The sequence below is a fragment of the Podarcis muralis genome, chromosome 14, assembly GCF_964188315.1.
Source record: "Podarcis muralis chromosome 14, rPodMur119.hap1.1, whole genome shotgun sequence".
Lineage (NCBI taxonomy): Eukaryota > Metazoa > Chordata > Lepidosauria > Squamata > Lacertidae > Podarcis > Podarcis muralis.
This window is the reverse complement of record NC_135668.1, coordinates 30,186,164-30,204,695: the sequence shown is the minus strand read 5'-3', so window position 1 is coordinate 30,204,695 and position 18,532 is coordinate 30,186,164. Positions and strand designations below refer to the sequence as shown.

The 18,532-nt window shown below is 47.6% G+C and overlaps 2 protein-coding genes across 2 annotated transcripts; one reads left to right on the top strand and one right to left on the bottom strand.

Annotated features, from left to right (window-relative positions):
• On the top strand, positions 1–3,504 carry HYPK (huntingtin interacting protein K). The gene is made up of 4 exons (XM_077919131.1): positions 1–223; positions 2,524–2,579; positions 3,099–3,150; positions 3,282–3,504. Exons 1-4 carry the CDS (start codon positions 50–52, stop codon positions 3,375–3,377), a joined length of 378 nt encoding a protein of 125 aa, XP_077775257.1. The 5' UTR covers positions 1–49; the 3' UTR covers positions 3,378–3,504.
• An 809-nt stretch (positions 3,505–4,313) lies between these two features.
• Positions 4,314–8,723, bottom strand: MFAP1 (microfibril associated protein 1). The gene is made up of 9 exons (XM_077919130.1): positions 8,530–8,723; positions 8,000–8,219; positions 7,534–7,663; positions 6,429–6,620; positions 6,068–6,172; positions 5,819–5,979; positions 5,377–5,536; positions 5,001–5,090; positions 4,314–4,835 (listed from the first exon to the last, which is right to left on the bottom strand). The coding sequence occupies exons 1-9, from the start codon at positions 8,609–8,611 to the stop codon at positions 4,653–4,655; spliced, it is 1,323 nt and encodes a 440-aa protein (XP_077775256.1). The 5' UTR covers positions 8,612–8,723; the 3' UTR covers positions 4,314–4,652.
• Between the last annotated feature and the right edge of the window lie 9,809 nt (positions 8,724–18,532).

Below are 18,532 nucleotides of genomic sequence, written 5' to 3'. Positions count from 1 at the left end.
TCCGGAAGCGCGCCTTACCACGTGACGAGCGCGGAAGGCAGACGGAGCGATGGCGGCTGAAGGGGATGTCGAGCTGGAGTTAGAAGCGGAGCCCAATGGCTCGGCAGGCAGCGGAGAGCGACCAGCCGAGAAGCCGCGGAAGCACGACAGCGGAGCGGCCGACCTCGAGCGCGTCACGGACTACGCGGAGGAGAAAGAGATCCAGAGCTCCAACTTGGAAACGGTGATGAGCGCATGCGTTTGGCCGCGTTGGGGGGCTCTGGTTGTCATGGTGACCGCGGGCGGGGCGGAGCCGGTTGGACTGGACCGCTTTCGAAGCGCCCCTTGGAGCCCCAGCGCCGTACGTGGGAACGGGGAACCCTGCATGTGTGGAGGCAGCCCGAGGCCCCTGCAAGCATGGCTGGACCGCCCGTGTGAAGCATCGCCTGCCCTGCCACCTTGTTGCTATTTCTCTCTTACTGCCGGTTTGGGGACTTTTGCTTGCGGTGTCCTTTGTCTTTGGGGCTGGAACTATTTGGCCTTCCCGAGGTGCTCTGGGTGGGCGCCCATTGTTTCGCCTCCTCAGACAGCAAAACGCCTCATGCCAGTCTTGTGCGGGCCTTTCCTTCCATCGCATCTGTAAGAGGGCATGGCAGTTTTCTGGCAGGTTCAGATCCACCCGATGTCATATGGCATCAGGTGCTTGACAGGTAGGCAGACCCTGGGGTATGTGTGGCCATTTTTTTAATTGGCCCACCAGAGAAAATTGTTTTCCCCTACTTCTGTTCTCAAGGGTTGCTTTCACTTCTGTGAGCCCAAGGTTTAAGACAAGAGACTCCCCGCCCCAGTTGTTCAGTTGGATGTCCTTGCCAGCAGGTTTACAGTCTAAGAGGCACATTGCAAATAGGAATAAAATTAAGCAAGAAGACAAGTAGTCACCAGTACTACATAGTAGTACTCATAATGATCAGCTGGGATGGAGAGAAAGAGGTACCGGTAAATGGCACTGGTCTCTTACCAGAGAGGATGGAACGGCCTTACTTCCTGCATCTGCCATGTAGCAGCTGCCATTGCATCAGGCTGTTGCAAAGAGAAACAAGGAGAAACTCTTGTGCTTCCTGATGGTGGCGCCACAGCTGTGAAATTCTCTACCTAGGGAGATCCACACCCTTTCCCTTAACATTCTCAAGGATGGTCATTTTAATCTAGGACTTTTTGAATTGATCCCTGCTGTTTTGAAGTTTCTTTTGCTTGTTTCAGTGCTGTTGTTGTTTATACTTCTCACACTATTTTTAATTGGTATTTTGTTGTACTACTTGTTGTAAGCTGGTTTGAAAAATATTTTAATATAAATGATTAAAAGTAGCCCTCCTGTGCTTTGTGAATCAGTATTTGTGACTGCCTTATCACAGTACTTGTGATGTGTAAAAGGAATTGATGCATCAGCAAATCATTATCTGAACCATCTGGTTCAACCCCTTTCCCTAACATTCCTTGCAGTCAACATTAAAAAAATACAATTCAGATTTGCATTGTAGATTACCCACATTGTCTAGGTGTGGAAATTTCTCCCACAGGGAACTTTTGCATAATTATGAGACTTGTGTTTTTTCAGGTGCACATTGAGCTTAGAAACTCCCTGCACCAATTTCTCTTTACATACCTCAACAGCAGCAGTTCAGTGACAGGAAGCCTAATTTTCAGGGTAGTTCACAGCCAAACTTCTACCCGAAAGTGTATCATTGTGAATTGACATGCACTGAATCTCATCATCCATCCCAATTAGAAGAGAATAGATTGGAGTTTTCATAGACTGCTTGATTTTGGCTACCTAGAATTATTTGGGCTCCATAATCTAGGGCTGGGAGAGATCAGCTTTTCAATATCGCAATGTATCACCAACCAAACATTGATATACTGCCAGGTGAAGGCGCCTTTGCACTCTAGCCCTCAAACCAGTCCCGGGCATTGTATTGATACATCATCCAGGCCTACCGTCACCCCAGTTAAGTGTACTAAATTAAGTAAACTGTACTTCATTGCCATTTGACTACATTTTTTGAATTTCACTGCCATCTGGTTGTTTTTTCTCTATACTTGGTGTTACATAAAAGCTCATAAAATGTAAAGGTCCAGTCGCGGCTGACTCTGGGGTTGCAGCACTCATCTCGCTTTATTGGCTGAGGGAGCCGGCGTACAGCTTCCGGGTCATGTGGCCAGCATGACTAAGCCACTTCTGGCGAACCAGAGCAGCACACGGGAATGCCGTTTACCTTCCCGCCGGAGCGGTACCTATTTATCTACTTGCACTTTGAGGTGCTTTGGAACTGCTAGGTTGGCAGAAGCTGGGACCGAACAACGGGAGCTCACCCCGTCACGGGGATTCAAACTGCCAACCTTCTGATCGGCAAGTCCTAGGCTCTGTGGTTTAACCCACAGCGCCACTGTGAGATAATCTGGTTGCTCTTTAAGGTACAAGATTTTGGTCTGGCTATTAATATTAAAGTCTGAGGGTGTATGTTTAATTTGCTTTCTCTTGTTTAGGCAATGTCAGTGATTGGAGATCGAAGATCCAGAGAGCAAAAAGCAAAGCAGGAGCGGTGAGTGCCCTGTTTTCATCTCCTGCTAAGGGAGAGCAGACTTGTTTGCTTCAACCAGAGCTGTAGAGGTGACACACAATGTGTAAACATAATTCAGTGCCAGATGTGCATGCATACTATTATTGCTAATTTATTATCAACCCTTCACCTGAAGTTCCTAGGGTGGGTTACAGCATTAAAACATTAAAAACCATGACCAAGCTTGGAGGTAGCAGTGTTTTTATGAACATCACACCACAGTGGAATGGTGTCTGCATGCTAAACTGCTGTTTAAGGACACATTTCCATATTCTAAAATTGTTTAGGAGTTAGGCTTGTTTTGCTGCACTTGACATTAATGGGGGGAGCTGTGCTTGGTTGCAGAAAGCCAGAGCTGTGTTTTTATTATGTGTAGTTCCCATTCTGCCCTACCAGAGTACTTGGAGTGGGGATGGAGTGGCAGTAAGGTCTGCATTCCATTACTAGAAAGTGGAGCAGGAGAAGAGAGTCCTAATTCCTCTTTCCTTCCTTCCGTTTCAGGGAAAAAGAACTGGCCAAAGTCACAATCAAGAAAGAAGATTTGGAGTTGATTGTGAGTCTAGCACAGTGTTGATTGGACAGCTTGGGTGATGGCTCAGCATTGACAGGGGCTGCTTTCTGATGTCACTACAGGCCATTTTAGTTGTCACCTCTTGGTGAAAAATCTTCTTCTTTTCCTTACAGATGAACGAGATGGAAATATCCAGGGCAGCAGCAGAACGCAGCTTGCGAGAACACATGGGGAACGTGGTGGAAGCACTGATTACCCTCACCAACTGAGGGCCACCTGCTAGATGGACTTTTGGGGAGCAAGGGAAGGAGATAGCCTCTCTTTGGCCTGTTCTGCACAGGTTCTTTGCATATGATATTTTAAAGCTGCTGGAATAAATATACCAATTTTTTTGAAGTTGCTGTTAATGTGGTTTATAAGATGTTTATTATCATCATCATTTGTTAAATTTGTATACTGCCCTTCATCCAAAGATCCCAGGGTGGTTCTCAGCTGACTGAAGGACTAGTGGTGGTAAACAAAAGGGATCCTTTTGTTCCATTAAAACAACAACTTGCAAAATTCAATCTAAAATTCAGACTTTTAAAGCCCTTGGGTGTTCTTTTCCAGACAAGGAGAAACAGTGGAGTGACGCGCAGGAGACAGGAAGAGAAATCAACAAGTGGGCAGCTTCCCCCCCCCCCCTTTCCAGTTTGGGTAGGCAGAGTTGCATTGTAAACTATACTGTGGGCCCTTAATTCCCCATAGCCATTATTTTTGAGGCAACCAGTACTGGAATTTTCCTAAGCTACTATCGGCAATCCTTTAGATGGAACTCAGAAAAATGAACGGGTTTGTGGGAACAGGAGGCCAGTTTTGAAATCTTTCAGGAAACTATACCTAGATGATTTAAAAACTTACATCTTGCACACTGGGGTGCTGGGCCATATCCAGTTGTTGCCAATTCAAACAGCACCAAAGGGAAGCTGTACCTACAAAGAACTTGAAGCTCCTGTTTGTGCTTTCATAGCTTTTACATCCCACACCTGATGTCCTATGAGTGTGGGGCCTAATTCTGCCCACAAGCCAGAGAGGTTACAAAATGTGTTTCTCACACAGCACTGCCAAGCCCCCTTTCTGCTAGAAGTGGGTCTGACTATCTTATTAGAGCATCACATCTGCCACAACAGGGTCCCTACTTGTTAGAACATTACCACAACAGCAGCTTGGTAAGAAATACATTTAATACAGGTGTCACCTTGCTTTTCTCTCCCCCGCCCTACAGTGCCTCTAAAGAGAACGAGAAATATTTACAATTGGCAAATGCCTCCCAAAACTAAAAACAGGGCTGTAGAGGGAGCTGGCATACCTCAAGGGCAACGATGAGCCTGCTGAGCTGGTGCTAATTCCTTAAAAACGGGTTATGGTTATGAGTCAAATCCTCCATCCAAAGATGACAGAAAAAGTGGGTCCAGGCCTTTGATAATCTATAGTCCCATGCCACAGAAACAGGGCAAAACTGATCCAGCAAGATTATAACAGTGCCCCAAATTATTCTTGATGACTCAGGTAACCTTCCGCTTCTTGGCAGAGGGTCTCTCAAAGACATCCCTCACACCAGCTGCCTTCTGCTTGAAGAACTTGGTGTTTTGTGCACTCTCCTGCCCCCATGCAGAGTCAAAAGAGGTTGTATCTTGGTCTACCAAGTGGGTGTACTTTGTTCGTCCAGAGCGCCCAAAGTTCTTCACCTGCAGAGGAAAGAGTTTAAGAAATGGAGAAGCTTCAAAGAGAATTCACTTTACTTCAACCCTTCTGGAATTCTGGTTGGAGGGGGCACATGCATACAACACCAGCAAGCCAAAGCTAGTTGGGGCTCCAAGCCTAAACAACAGAACCCCCTCCTTCTCATGTACCTGCATGACTTTGGGTAAGATGGTCTTGTTAAAGTGGTCCTCCAGAGTTGGAGCACTGAAGTCCCTCTTGTATACATCCTCATCTTCATCCTAGAGAACAAAGAACAAAGGTAAGTAGAGACATGTTTGCTCACAGCAGCCTCTCTCCCCTTATTCTACCAAGCATCCCTAGGCTGGCCTTGGGAGTAAAGGTCTGCATAGTATAGCGTAAATAGAAAAGAACACTACTGTTCAGGGACTGCTTGAGAGAAGTGATGGAATTCAGCCCCCCTCTCCCCATGGCGGCTATATCTTGGATAGCAGCCTCTTTTTCTTTCCAGTGCGCATTGAGTTCTTACTGTGTATTCAAATGACAAGGCTTTGACTGGGAACTCACCATGAAGAAGGCCCCCCGATGGTAGTACTTCTGCAGGAACTTGTATTTGCCCTTCACCGCCTTGTTGGTAATGACCTTGCCGTTGGCTCGGAGCTCAGCCCGTCGTTCCTCCTCAGTCAGATTCCGCACTCGTTCAATTTCTGCCTTCTCTTTCTCTAACCTGTGTGGAGCAGAACATATCCTTCACTCCAGACACTTGATTCTGCACAGGAGATCTCTGTAAACATCCCTCTCCAGAGGTCTGGATGGATCTAAATCCATTCCACTTCAATTACTGATGTCCACTCCCCAACTTTCTGCTCACTGCAGAAGACTCCGTCAGCTGGGGAATGGATACCAGCAAGATCAAACCCACATCCGAGCAACCTCTTCTTCCTGGCTGGAGCAACCCAGAAGACCTCTCCCTCCTCAAAAGGACTGTGCCACATCCCATTTCACTTACGCTTCACGCTCTTCTCGGTCCCGCTTGATGCGCTTCAACTCCCGCACTTTCCAGGCCTCATACTCTTCCTCATCATTCTCATCATCGGTGTCCAGAGCATCGAGGGCTGCCAAGGAGCGCCTGTTCTCCTCCAACTCTTTCTTTGTTTCTTCTTCAACAATCTACAGTAAGTTAACAGAGAGTGAGTGTCTTGGGGTACTCAGGCTCCTCTAACCCTGAAACCCACATGCCTGCCTATCCTAACAATACCTTCAGGGTGTACTTGCGCCTCTCCTCAGCCATTCGCTTGGCCTCCTGCTCCAGTTCCTTCTGTTTCAGTGCTTCGGCCTCTCGCTCCTGGACTGTGACTCTGTCCTTCCTGCAGAAGACATTGGAGATGAACTCAAACCACCCCCCAAGCCAAACCGTATGCTCACTAGAACCAATCGCCTCCCTTGTCATAACCTTCTAAGAAGCACCCCACCCACCCCATAGACTTGCATTTATGTGTTGTCAACAGAAGGAAACTCTGAAAGTAGCCCAAGCTGGGAAGCTCTGACAGGAAGGCTCTTAACTACCAACTGTGCTTTAGAAACCAGCCTCCCCCCTCCCTGCTCAGGACTGATGGCACTTGCTTGCGGATGAAGACAGGTTTCAGGCGTGGCTCAGTCTCATCCTCACTATCTGTGTACTCCTCATACTCGGACTCTGATTCGGACTCCTCTCCAGAACGGCCCTCATCTTCCACCTCCATGACTTCCAGCTCCTCATTCTTACGTTCCTGTGCACGCTGCCGCATCATGCAACGGCGACGTTCAATTTCCTATCAAGAAAAAAGAGCTCAGTGGTACAGCATCTGCATAAATGCAGGTCCCAGGTTCAATCCCCAACATCTCCAAGTAAGGCTGGGAGAGGCCCCTATCTAAACCCCTGGAGAAGTGCTGCCAGTCAGTGTAGATCTACTGAGCTAGACCAATGTGCCAACACAGTTAAAGCAGTTTTCATATGTTCATATCTGGGAAAGTTCCAATGGTCCCCATCAGCATCTACCAAGTAGAACTGGGGAAAGTGTCCATATCCTTGAAGAGCAAGGAGTCTCTTGTAAACTTCATCATCATCATTTCACTTCTATACTGCTTTATAATTTTTTAAGGAAAAAAAAATAACAAAAGCGGTTTACAACCTACATTAGAACATCCAGAATAAATGTCATATACAGTGGTGCCTCGCAAGACGAATGCCTCGCAAGACGAAAAACCCGCTAGACGAACGGGTTTTCCGATGTGCTTCGCAAGACGATTTTCCCTATGGGCTTGCTTCGCAAGACGTTTCCGTCTTGCAAGTCTTGCGATTTTTTTCGCTCCCCCCCCCTTTTTCTAAGCCGCTAATAGCCTTTTAGCCGCTAAGCCTTTAATAGCCACTAAGCCGCTAATAGCCTTTTAGCCGCTAAGCCTTTAATAGCCGCTAAACCGCTAATAGCGCTAATCTGCTAAGCGGGTTGCTTCGCAAGACGAAAAAACCGCTAGACAAAGAGACTCGCGGAACGGATTATTTTCATCTTGCGAGGCACCACTGTATAAAAAAAATAGGAATGCTTTAACAGGAAATTAATATATTATCTTAAAGATTTCAAAATAAAAACATTATAAAGGAGGCCAACTACACACATTTCTACCCAAGATTCAGAACCCAAGACTGGGTATCTGGAAAATGTGGCTCCTCAGGCCTGCTCATACCTCATCATCAATCTCCTCCTCTTCCTCCTCACTGGTGTCCTCTCTCTCCACATGCCAGGCCTCTCCTTCCACTTCTGAGTCACTCTCCCCTATCACTTCTGGTTCCACAATCTTACGATGCCTTGCCAGCCTAGAACACAGACACCCACCTTTTTGTAATATTTTTTACTGGTTTTTATAATTGCAATACTCACAACATAAGATCAAAGAAAATAAAACAAGCAAATCAAGGAAAGCAACATAGAATGTGACACAAGAATACTGTTTGGACAGGTGCTTCATGAGTCAAATAAAGCTCTAATTACACTAACTCCCACTTTTAACGTGACAAAATGGCATTCAGCTCACAAAACACCCCTCCTATGTCAAGTGATCACAGCCTTTCCCCCACAGATTGTCCTCTTCCACTTCATGCCAAGCGCAACCTCCCAAGCAACTTTGCCCTCAACCCTCTGCTGCCCCTCACCTCTCCTCCACATCCTCTGAGATGCGGTTCTGCAGGCGGCGCAAACGGGGGTCGCTAGCGAGCTCTTCCTCTTGCTCCTCCGGTTCCAGCTCCTGCTCCTTGGCCTTCTTGATGAACTGGAACTCCTCGTCCTCCTCGTCTGAGGACTCCATGGGGGCATAATCTGGCCGCTTCCCCGAGACGTAACGTTTTACTTTCACCTTTTCCATCGAGATCTCCCCTGGAAGTGGAGCGAGAAGTCAGGAGGGGAGAAACTGAGCCTGCCCCAGGGCGCCCCCCCCCTCGCAGCCCCTGCCCCAGGAGGGAGAAGAGCACAGGTTCAGCTGCTTCTCTCCCCCCCCCCCATCGTCCAGGATACGTAAGATTCCCCCCATGTCCCGCTCCCCGCCCCAGGGCGCCCCCCCTCGCAGCCCCTGCCCCAGGAGGGAGAAGAGCACAGGTTCAGCTGCTTCTCTCTCCCCCCCCCCCCCCATCGTCCAGGATACGTAAGATTCCCCCCATGTCCCGCTCCCCGCCCCAGGACGCCTCACCCTTCTCGTTGCGGACGGGGACGGCCCCCGCCGTCGACTGGATCGGGGGCTGCTTCATGAGGGCGCTGCTGGAGCCCGACATGGCGGCGGTGTCTCCTCCTCAGGGTCTGGCGAAAGGAGCCCTCACTGAACCAGGCACACAAACACAGACGCCAAGCTCTAGCCGGAAGCTCTGTCCAGAACAAACCGGAATCGGAAGCCAGGTAGGACGCCACTACGCATGTCAGCACACAAGTTTAGGCGTCACTTCCGCTGTCGCCTGACCCCCGACTAGGAGCTTCCGCCGTAGCGTGTTCGACGCTCCTTAAGCGCCCCCCCCCCCCTGGCTCTACGTACGCGCGGGTGGGGGTGGGGGCGGGGCCGTGTGGCTCCGCCTCCACACGGGGGAAAACGGTCTTGCTGAGCAGCGCGTTCCTCTCCTTCCTCCCCCGCTTCCCCTCGTCCTGTGACCCATTTTTCAGCTTCCTGCCCCCGTTTCGTTTTCCTGAAAGAGGCCCTTTCGCCCTCCAGGCTATTATTCATCTTGGCCTGCACTGCAGGGGTGTCGTGAGCCACTCTCAACCAGTCCAGCCTTCGTGAGGGCGCGGGGCGGGGCAGAACTTTGAGCACTTTTTGCTTCTGTATTTGCAAGGCTATTAAATAATAGTATGAAATTAAATTGTGAAACCGCTTTGATACTTCTTTAAATAAAGCCACTAATAAGTGCAATTAATAATAGACGTTTTTAACCCACCCCAAAAGTACCTTTCTTTTTAAAAATAATAATAATAATGAAATAAGATCTGTGTTAGAAAAATCAGAGGGGTGTAATAAGCAAAATCTGCCCTTATTCCCTTATGGGGGACACAAGAGTCCTTATAGAGTCCTTTGTAGGTTCTCCATCGGTAGGAGAAAATAACAGAGGCCAACCAGAGAATATAGAGAAGCAAATCAACTAGTAAGCCTGATCTTTATTGAACTGTTGCAACAGGGTGCTCCCCTCACACGCAGGAAAGGAGGAGGACTCAGAACCAAGGTGTGCCTGCCCTTATATAGACATTTTAAATTCCCTGCCCTGGAGCTCAAGACCTCCCCTCCATACATCATACATACATCACTGAAGGGGTGTAACCCCCACAAACATCATACCTACATCACAGAAAAGATGGTCTACAACAGAAATTTGAATGTTGTTGTTTTTCCTGTCTGCCAGGTTATCTGAAAATGCCTTATCTGATTGACTTTCCTGGTAGTCTGGCCATTCCTTTGAGATGGTGATTTCCCAATTCCTGAGACAATGGGAAGGTTCCCTCACCCTCTCCCTCTTTGCAGAGAAAACATTTGGTCAGTTTGGGAGTCAAAATGGTTTCAGGGCGGTCTTCCTGTGCTGCTCCAGATATGTGGTCCACATATTGTACATGCTTGGTTGGTACATTTATTATATATATATAAAAGATCTTAATTTTTTTATTACAAGGGGTGGTGTCTTGTTGGCCATGTGTTCCCACCCACTCCTTGATCTAGAGAACACCAGAACTAGAAGCTCCTGCAGCAGGTGGTTGCCCACCCAATACTTACATGGAGGGAGAGGAGCTCACCCACCCAGTGATCCCTTCCAGAGCCAGTGGTTCTTTTGTCTCTGCTCTCTTAAGAAGTTATTCCTAGTGTTAAACCGAAACCTCCCCTTTCTGCATTTCTGTCCTCTTCTGTGTAGCAGCCCTTCAGGTCCCTGAGGAGTGCAGTCATGTTCCCCACCCATTTTGTTTTCCAGCCTAAACATGCTCAATCTCTTCAACATGCCCTCATAGGGCTTCTTCCCTATACATCTCAGAGCATGTTTCTTGCTCTCTTCTGAACCTGCTCCAGTCTGCATATCCTCCATAACCCCAGGTGTGGTCTGAGGGCAGAGCAAAGTGGAACTATTGTTACTTGTGACTAAGGTTTGGGCTGCAACATCATCAGTGTGCATATAACTTGCTCTGCCCCCGTTTTCCACTTCCTGGTTCCAGAGAGGCCATCTGGAAGAGGCGGTTGTGCTATGGGCCAGAGCAAACAAGCTGAAACTTAATCCAGGTGTGGTGATGGTAGTGTGGATGGGGAAACCTATTGGTCTGCAGAGGAGGAGTGAGCAGGGACTGACTGGACAGGGTCCTCTTGAGGGATCAGTGTGATGGCCTGGGATTCCGAGTCTGAGAGCGATCCGGAGGAATCCCAGCCGGCACAGGAGTCCCCGCCTCCAGGGCCGGCTGAACTGGGGCAAGGCCTAGATGCTGAGGAACCTCAAGAGCAGGCACCAGGTGAAACCATTCTGGCCCCAGAGGTGCTGGAAGACTCAGTGGCTACAGGTGAGCCTCCCCCGGGGCCCAGTAACCCTTCGGCCTCTCCTGATCTGCAGAGGCTTAGGGCAGAGAGGCGAAGGGAACTGGTGTCTCCCAGGAGGAGTGCTCGCCTTAAGGCCAAGAGAGGCGGGGCTTCTGGGGGCCGGGACCGCCCCCGGCCTTAGAAGAAGATAAAGGTCAGGCAGCCCGGTCCCAGGTTGCGGGAGCAACGTCGTTGTGGAGTACCTGCTTTACCCAGTCCTTGATCTGCACTCCCAGTGTGCCTGTTCCTCGCCCGGCTTCCTGTTCCTGACTATCCGGTGTTCCTGTTCCTCGCCTGGATTCCTGCTTCTGCCCTACCAGTGTTCCTGTTCCTCGCCTGGACTCCTGCTTCTGCCCTACCAGTGTTCCTGTTCCTCGCCTGGACTCCTGCTTCTGCCCTACCAGCGTTCCTGTTACCCCGCCCGGCTCCCTGTCTCGGACCTCGCGTCTCATCTAGTGATCATCTACCCTGCTAGAGACTCTGGACTGATCTTGGGCTACGGTAATAGTACCTTATCCCCCCGGGACCAGCACAATCAGGTTCGGAGCAACAGCTGCCTGTTCCCAGTCCTGAGGCAGCTCACCTGTTCTGCAGGGTTTCTCAGACATGATACACAGAACTTCTCAGCAACCTGCTTTAGTACCAAAGGATGGAATTCATTTAATGTAACCCTGCACACCTGAATCCCCTAGGGCTTTCCTGATCAGCTTCTTATTAATCTCAAACTACGCAGAGACTGAGTCTGTTGGCTACAAGCCATAATGGCTCTGTACTACCTTTAGTATTGGTGACAACATGCCTCTGGACACCACCTGCTTGGGCACACAAGTTGGGTTAGTGCTGTTGTACTCATTTCCCGTTTGACTCCTGAGTTCTGACCCTTCCACTTCCCTCGAGACACATTTGTGGACCAGGGTGTCAAGTGGAGCCCCACCTTGGTGCAGTGTTGCCTCCTGAGGGACCATGGGGACATGCCAGACCTTCCCAGCCAGCATCTGCCATGCGTAATGCATGCTTTCCCTTGGGGGTAATTGAATTTCCACAGGAACTGGTGTGTGCATTTGCTCATGTTTCTCCATAGCTGTGCTGACAACATCCTTTTCAACTGATGAAAATTGCCCCAGGTGGATTAGAATCAGCAACATCCTGAACTTGTTTGTTTCTGCTTTGTGGACTAAACCACAGAGTTCCCTCACTTGGTACTGCTGTTCAGTTAAGCCACAAGCCATAGCCAGTGTTGGAAACTCCCATTGTTCTAGGTGCATTTTGCGACAGGGAATTTCATTAGCGTGAGCAATTTCTGAGCTCTGGACGCAGCACTGTGTCTAAGATTCAGATTAAAACTACAGAGTGGAAGGAAAGGGGGACCTTTTTCTGCATCCCCACTTCCAACTACTCTCTGAAGACTGAAGAAGAGACCCTCTTAAGAATATTAGGGGGGTGTTGGTCTCGGATTCTGCCGGTCATTTCCGCCACCAAATCCGAGACCAGGGAGAAGAGTCGGTGGAAGAAGACTGGAAGAAATTTAAAGACTATTTACAGAGATATTGCAAAATTAATGAATGTTAGAATGATGTTGGACTGAAATTAAGTGGTTTCTAGCTGTAATGGTACAAGAGAATAGGAAAAAATGGTTTATTATAAGTAAAATTTAATGTTATAATAATTTAAGATTAAAGATCAGGGTAAAATAAAGAGGGAAAGAAACTGCTGAACTAATAAATAGAACTGGAATACAAAAAGGGAGGTATGAGGAGGTCCAGGAAACAAGTGTATGAAAAATAAGTGATGAAAAGATTGATTGTTTTTAACTGTTTTATTTGTATTTTTTCTTTTTCTATTTAGTAATATTGTAAAAACCCTAATAAAAAATTTATATATATAAAAAAAAGAATATTAGGAGGGTGGGCAGGGGAAGGACTAGACCATGTCAAAAATGAACATAATATAATACTTTAACTGCAGTTCATTCATTTTCAGCTTTGCATTCTTGTATACAAAAGCGCGTCTAGACATTCCGTTGTTACGCCCAGAACCTAGGTTTATGGTGCCATTTAGCTCCTAGCTTTCATCTTTTAGTTACTAACACTGGCCGTAGTCACTGGGAGATACATCTGAACCTGAGCTTATGGTTTAATGCTAAGCCAAACTATGGTTTCAATCAGGGTAACATGATAGTGGTAGCAGGATGAAGGGAGGAGTAAGGAGCTGGGTGTTTTGCTTCATGCACTCACTTGCATGCTCTCTTGTTCATGCAGAGCTATGGTATGCCTTCATGTCACATGGAGACTAGGCCATCATCTCTGGTTGGTGCGCTGCGTCAGGGATGTTAGGGACGCCTGTTCTTTTAACACTGCTTTTGCATTTTCTGGAGTTGGGCTTTCTCTCCCAGCTGAGCACTTGCTAGAGCAGCTGTTCCACCACATAATGTCTGTGTATCTTCAGGTTACTTGACATGTTACTTGACATGATGTGGAGATGGGAGGTTAGGTTTTCCTGGTTGGGGGTCTTGTTGTGGCCTGGGAGCTTGCTCCATAGTCTCTCAGTCTCCCATCATCTTTTCCCTCACTCCTTACATGCCTCACTCCCCTTCATTTCAGGCCCAAGTATTAGAAGGTCAGTTAGGGGAAATGGTACAGTTTATTAGGGTCCAGAGATCTGTGATGGAGGCAGGTTAGGCTACATTCCCATTGCTGCATGGAAAAGAAATGGAGGCTAAATTGTGGATTATGCTTGAGGATATTTATGGACATTACCTGTGCCTCTATTGTCTAGATATTTTGTGAGATTTGCTGGAGCCAATCAGAAGCCGTGTTAGAGCAGGACAAACAACATTATGAACAGTGAGTTGTGGGGCCAGGCCCGTCCCTATCTCTGAGAGTGAGCTTGGGTAGTTAAATTAGGACATGCTCTTTGAGAGAGAACAACATTTGCCTTTCTCTTTACAGTGCAGCAAACTATTTGCTTTGCCTACACAGCCAGAGGCAGTAATGTTTCTGAATATCAGTTGCTGGAAACCACAGGTGGGGAGAGGGCTCTTGTGCTGTGGTCCTGCTTCCGGGCTTCCCACAGGCATATGCCTAGCCATTGTGAAAACAAAATGCTGGACCAGATGGGCCCCTTTTGGCCTGATCCAAACTTTGTTGTGCACAATGAAGAAGGTACAAGTTTGCGGAAGGGGCAAAGCATAATAATCAAGGACATTCATCCCAGGGACAGAGCCAGCACTGCTAGGCGGATTGACAAGTCCAAAGTATGTGTTTGGGGAATGTCTAGTTCAAACCACACACTAGGCAGGAACAGTTAGGTCACCTGGCTGTTTTGTGTGCTTTGTCTTTTGAGAGTAAACTGGCAAGATGGTACATGATTTTGCAATTGAAAAGTCCAGGAAAAAAATAAAGTTGTAAAGTGTTTATGAAGTGTGTGCTGCTGCATTGGATCAGTAGAACAACAGGATAGTGGTTTTATTAGGACAATCAAAAGTTATGACATAGTTTTGTTGGAATCTTTTTTTAGATTTAATGTTTATTAAAAATCGCGGGTACTGCTGGTGGTTGGAGGCATGGCAGAAAAGCCCCCGTGTAATGTAAGAAAAGTAAAATAATTTAAAAATGGCTCTCTTTCCTGACTCATGAGAATGTAGGGATTGGGTTGTGGTATGCCAGTGGGAGGTGGTGGCCTGGGTTACCATTTTGTACTGGGTCCCCCATAGATTGTGCTCTCTGGCTCCCACCTCAGGGTTCCTAGTGTCTGGTTCCTGTTCTGTTCACCGTTGGATTCCAAATCTGACCCTTTGATGTTTTGTACAATTTGGCTTCTGGCCATGGGGCAAAGATCTCTGTGGAAGTTGCTCCTCCCAGTGTTTGTTCCCCTCTGTCATGCCCCCCATGGCAGGCACTCCTGTTTGCATGGAAGAGGCTGGCTGTATCTGACCAAAGAGGCCCCATCTAGTCTGGATGCCAGTTCCCAGAGTGTCCAGCCAGGTGCCTCTGGGAAGCCTGCTAGCAGGACATCATCCCATCAACTGGTATTCAGAGGCACACCACCTCTGGTACTGTTGGTAAAAGAGCCACTGTGGTTAGTAGCCAATTGGTGGCCCTATCTTCCATGAATGTATCTAATCTCCTCTTAAAGCCATCCAGGTTGGTGACCATCACTACCTCTTGTGTGTGTGTTTAAGTATGTTTAACTGTATGAAGTGGTACTGAATTTCTCAATGTTCAGCTCTATTGGATGGCCCAGAGAGTTCTAGCATTGTGTGAGGCAGAAAACTGTTTCCATTTGACTCTCTAGAAGTGGCTTCCCCCACCTGGTGCCTTCCAGATATATATTTTTAAATTATAGCTCCAGTCAGGCCCAGGCAGCATGAACAATGGTCCAAGGATGATGGGAGTGATAGGCCAAAAGACCTGGAGGATGCCAGATTGGGAAAGACGGCTCTGGAGCTGAGGTGGTTAGTCTTTTGTGGCCTGAGGACCCCGTTGCCTTTTCACTGGGTTTTTCAAGTGCCAGTGGTGAGTGTGGTCAAAGTGGTTGTAACTATCTCCGACACTTACACACATTGGCAGATCCATATGTCAAGCTCTTCTGCCAAGGTTCAAGCTTTAACACCTGAACAAAGCCGCAATTCACAAAACTGATGATGTATCATCTAATACATCCTGGTAGGTTTCGCAGAAATGAATGAGCTTCCACTTCTGTGGAGATTTGTGAGTTCATGCATGAAGCAGTAGATAAGACTGAGCAAAGGGAATATGAGAAATTGCCTTTCGGAATTCATGTTGGCAGAGTTTGTCCCTCAACCCTGTAGCTTTGTGGTGAGAAGGGTTAGGGTTAGCAATGGCAGGGGTTGGAGCCTAGGATAATCCTGCATCTTCTCATGCTGCTGTTCAGCTAGGCATCCCAGCAACTCTTTATCACAAGCCTGACAAATCTGACTCAGCTTTACTGGAACTTCTCATCCATTAACGCTGATAGTCCTTATTTGAACTTTGTTACTTTATTCCATGTGCAGCTGTACTCATTCTATCTGTCTGTTACAGTTTTGTTTTTCATCTTTTAATTTTCATTTGTTCTCTCTGTTTTACATACATTATTAAATGAAGAAAAAATCCACCTTCTCAGCTATTTCTCCACAAGGAGGCATTATTTCCTCAAGTCAGGCTGAGCGCTCAGCCAGGAGTCTCCTGCTCCAGCAAAATCAGCTGGCAGCTACCAAAGTGCAGGGATGATGATGCCACAGAGGGAAGCTGAAACCTGAGCACCTGAGAGCACGCAGAGCTGTGCAGACATCTTGTTCAGGTTTGCCTGGAAATGTGCAGGATGTCGGCAGTGTGGCGTCCTGTGGGGTTTTCTTTCTCAGTATGCTGTTCTGTAGTCCTTTCCTTGTACCCATTCGATAATCGGTGGTAAGCAGAGGAATTTACTAGCTGCTCCTTTTAATCAGTTTTGGAGCAATTTGAATTTGTAAAGTACTTTGCTGCCAGTTGTCCAAAATTCAGTTTACAAATTCAAAGATGGCTTCACCATTGCTCTCATTTTACAGATGAAGTACCAAGCTGACAGCATCATGATCAAGGCCACCTAGTGAGGCTCAGTGTGGCATCTGTGGATAAGCTAAGCAGTTCTTTTCAGGGGATGCCTGCCTGTGCTTTCTGTAGGAGGGCCCAAATACTGGGGCTGTTTATAGCCTTTGCTACCAATATGTGGAGAACGTGCAAGAGCCAAGAGCTTTTCAGTGGTGGGGAAATGGATGCTGCTGCCTCTTTTTGGGGGGGAGGGAGAGAAGGGGTGCCTCTTTGCCATTTTAGGAAGGACCATTTCCAGGGGATGGGGGGGGGGAGCAGGTGAGCCGTGCTTAGCAGGCCCTGCTTTCTGCACACTGAGAACTTGCTTCATTAGCAGGAAATCCTGGGACCTCTTGGGTTTCCGATGCATATCTCTGTTTTCCCCTGAAAACCACCTTGAATCAGCATTTGGGTCATGAAGCAAAATTATCAGTAATTTCCAGTAACTAACTAAGCTGACCCCAATTCTGGTTAATGTAAGAGGTTTCCTGCCTGCTTGGTATTTTAGTAACAGCAAAGCTACCTGCTTGATTTCCTGTGCACTGTGAGGAGAAGCTCACGTAAGATGCCTCCTGGAGCCTGAGGGTGTCTATCACCTCTGGGTGATGGAAGTAAGAGTCATGGGTAGTTCCTTGGTTGTGGCTGCAGAGGTCTAGCTTCTGAGCCCATCCCAGTTAAAGCTCAAAGTGATCTTAAGAGTGATTAGGAAAGAGATCTGACAGAATAAGGCTGCAATGCTGCAGTGTCTGCCTGTGATGTGTCCATGTTTTAAGATACCAGGAAAGGCCATAGCTTGGTGTACCCTCATATACTGTGTCAGGTAGGAGGGGGCAGGCAGCAACCTGGATCAGACACAAGAGGGCTTGCAGGCGCCACCCATCACCTGTGCCTGCAAATTGCTTTGAAAGGGGCTTTGCATGTCCTCACAATAAACTGAAGCCCCTTTGAAAACACTATCTAAGTGATAAGGTGCATAGTTGGGAGATTGCTGTTTATTTCTTGAGGCTTAAGTAGCCTCTGTGGCACAAAGGGTTGCCTATCAGCCAAGGCCAATACCCTAATGGCAACCCGCCCTGGACAAGGTAGTTAGTCAGAGCTGTCCATGCCCTGGCTGTGGTTTGATTACTGCAATGTGCATGGGGCTGCCATTGAAGACAATTTGGAACGCCCCTGCTGCTTGGATTGCTGACAGGAAATGAGCGAAGAATGCAAACCTTTCCGATGTTGAAATAGCTCCCAGTGAGTTTCTGAGCCAATTCAAAGGGCTCTTTAAACCCTGACATGTCTTATCTGAACCCAGTCATTTGTTGGACCACCTTTACCTGTATCAATCCATCCGCCCACTGAGTTGGGCACCTGAGGCCTTTCCCTGGGTGCCTCCACCACCCAAAATGTGGCAGATGGCAACAGGGAAGAGCCTTTTCTGTGGTGGCTTCTCACTTTGGAAGACCCTCCCCATGGTGGTCCACATGGATACCTCATTGCTGTCATTTAGAGAACTGGCAAAAGCATGTTGGTTTTCCTAGACTGCTACAACATTAACATATATTGTAAAAGCATGATGCAACAAATGCAAAATACAGTACATACAGCAGATCAACCAAAACAGCATCACAACTCCAGTTAAGAACACTGATAGGATCTGATTCTCATTTGAGCTGGCATATTGGAGGTGGCAGAAGTGTTTGATTTTACCATTTATTTAAACTGACAGTTGCTTTTTCAGTTTGTTGAATTATTTTGGTGTTTTACTTTCTAATGTTTTATTTAAATTGTGCTTTTTGATTCTTACTAGTCCCTTAGAATTCTAGGAATGCTGAAGATGCAGGATATAAATTATGGACATAAACTAAGCCTAGGACTGCAGCCACCTTCATTTTCTCAGGCCTGCCAGCTTTGCAAGGGAGGAGGGCTAGGACCCTTTGGCCCCCTTCCTTTGAGCACAACAGGACTAGCACTGACTCCCAGCAGAAACCAGCTCTCTGCTCTGTCCCACTTTCCGCTTAGAACTCTGTGCTTTGCTTCTGGACATCACATTTTAGGCCACAGACGCTGTATGTGAGGGGGTGCCTGATGAACCCGCCACCCTCCAGCAT

What these genes read in the sequence shown, in the direction of transcription:
- HYPK (XM_077919131.1), top strand. Translation starts at nt 50, where the DNA reads ATGGCGGCTGAAGGGGATGTCGAGCTGGAGTTAGAAGCGGAGCCCAAT. An exon ending in CAAAAAGCAAAGCAGGAGCG is followed by an intron (nt 2,580 to 3,098) that starts GTGAGTGCCCTG and finishes CTTCCGTTTCAG; the next exon opens with GGAAAAAGAACTGGCCAAAG. An exon ending in AAGAAGATTTGGAGTTGATT is followed by an intron (nt 3,151 to 3,281) that starts GTGAGTCTAGCA and finishes TTTTCCTTACAG; the next exon opens with ATGAACGAGATGGAAATATC.
- MFAP1 (XM_077919130.1), bottom strand. Translation starts at nt 8,611, where the DNA reads ATGTCGGGCTCCAGCAGCGCCCTCATGAAGCAGCCCCCGATCCAGTCG. An exon ending in AGGAGGAGATTGATGATGAG is followed by an intron (nt 6,621 to 7,533) that starts GTATGAGCAGGC and finishes TTTTCTTGATAG; the next exon opens with GAAATTGAACGTCGCCGTTG. An exon ending in TCTTACCCAAAGTCATGCAG is followed by an intron (nt 4,836 to 5,000) that starts GTACATGAGAAG and finishes TTTCCTCTGCAG; the next exon opens with GTGAAGAACTTTGGGCGCTC.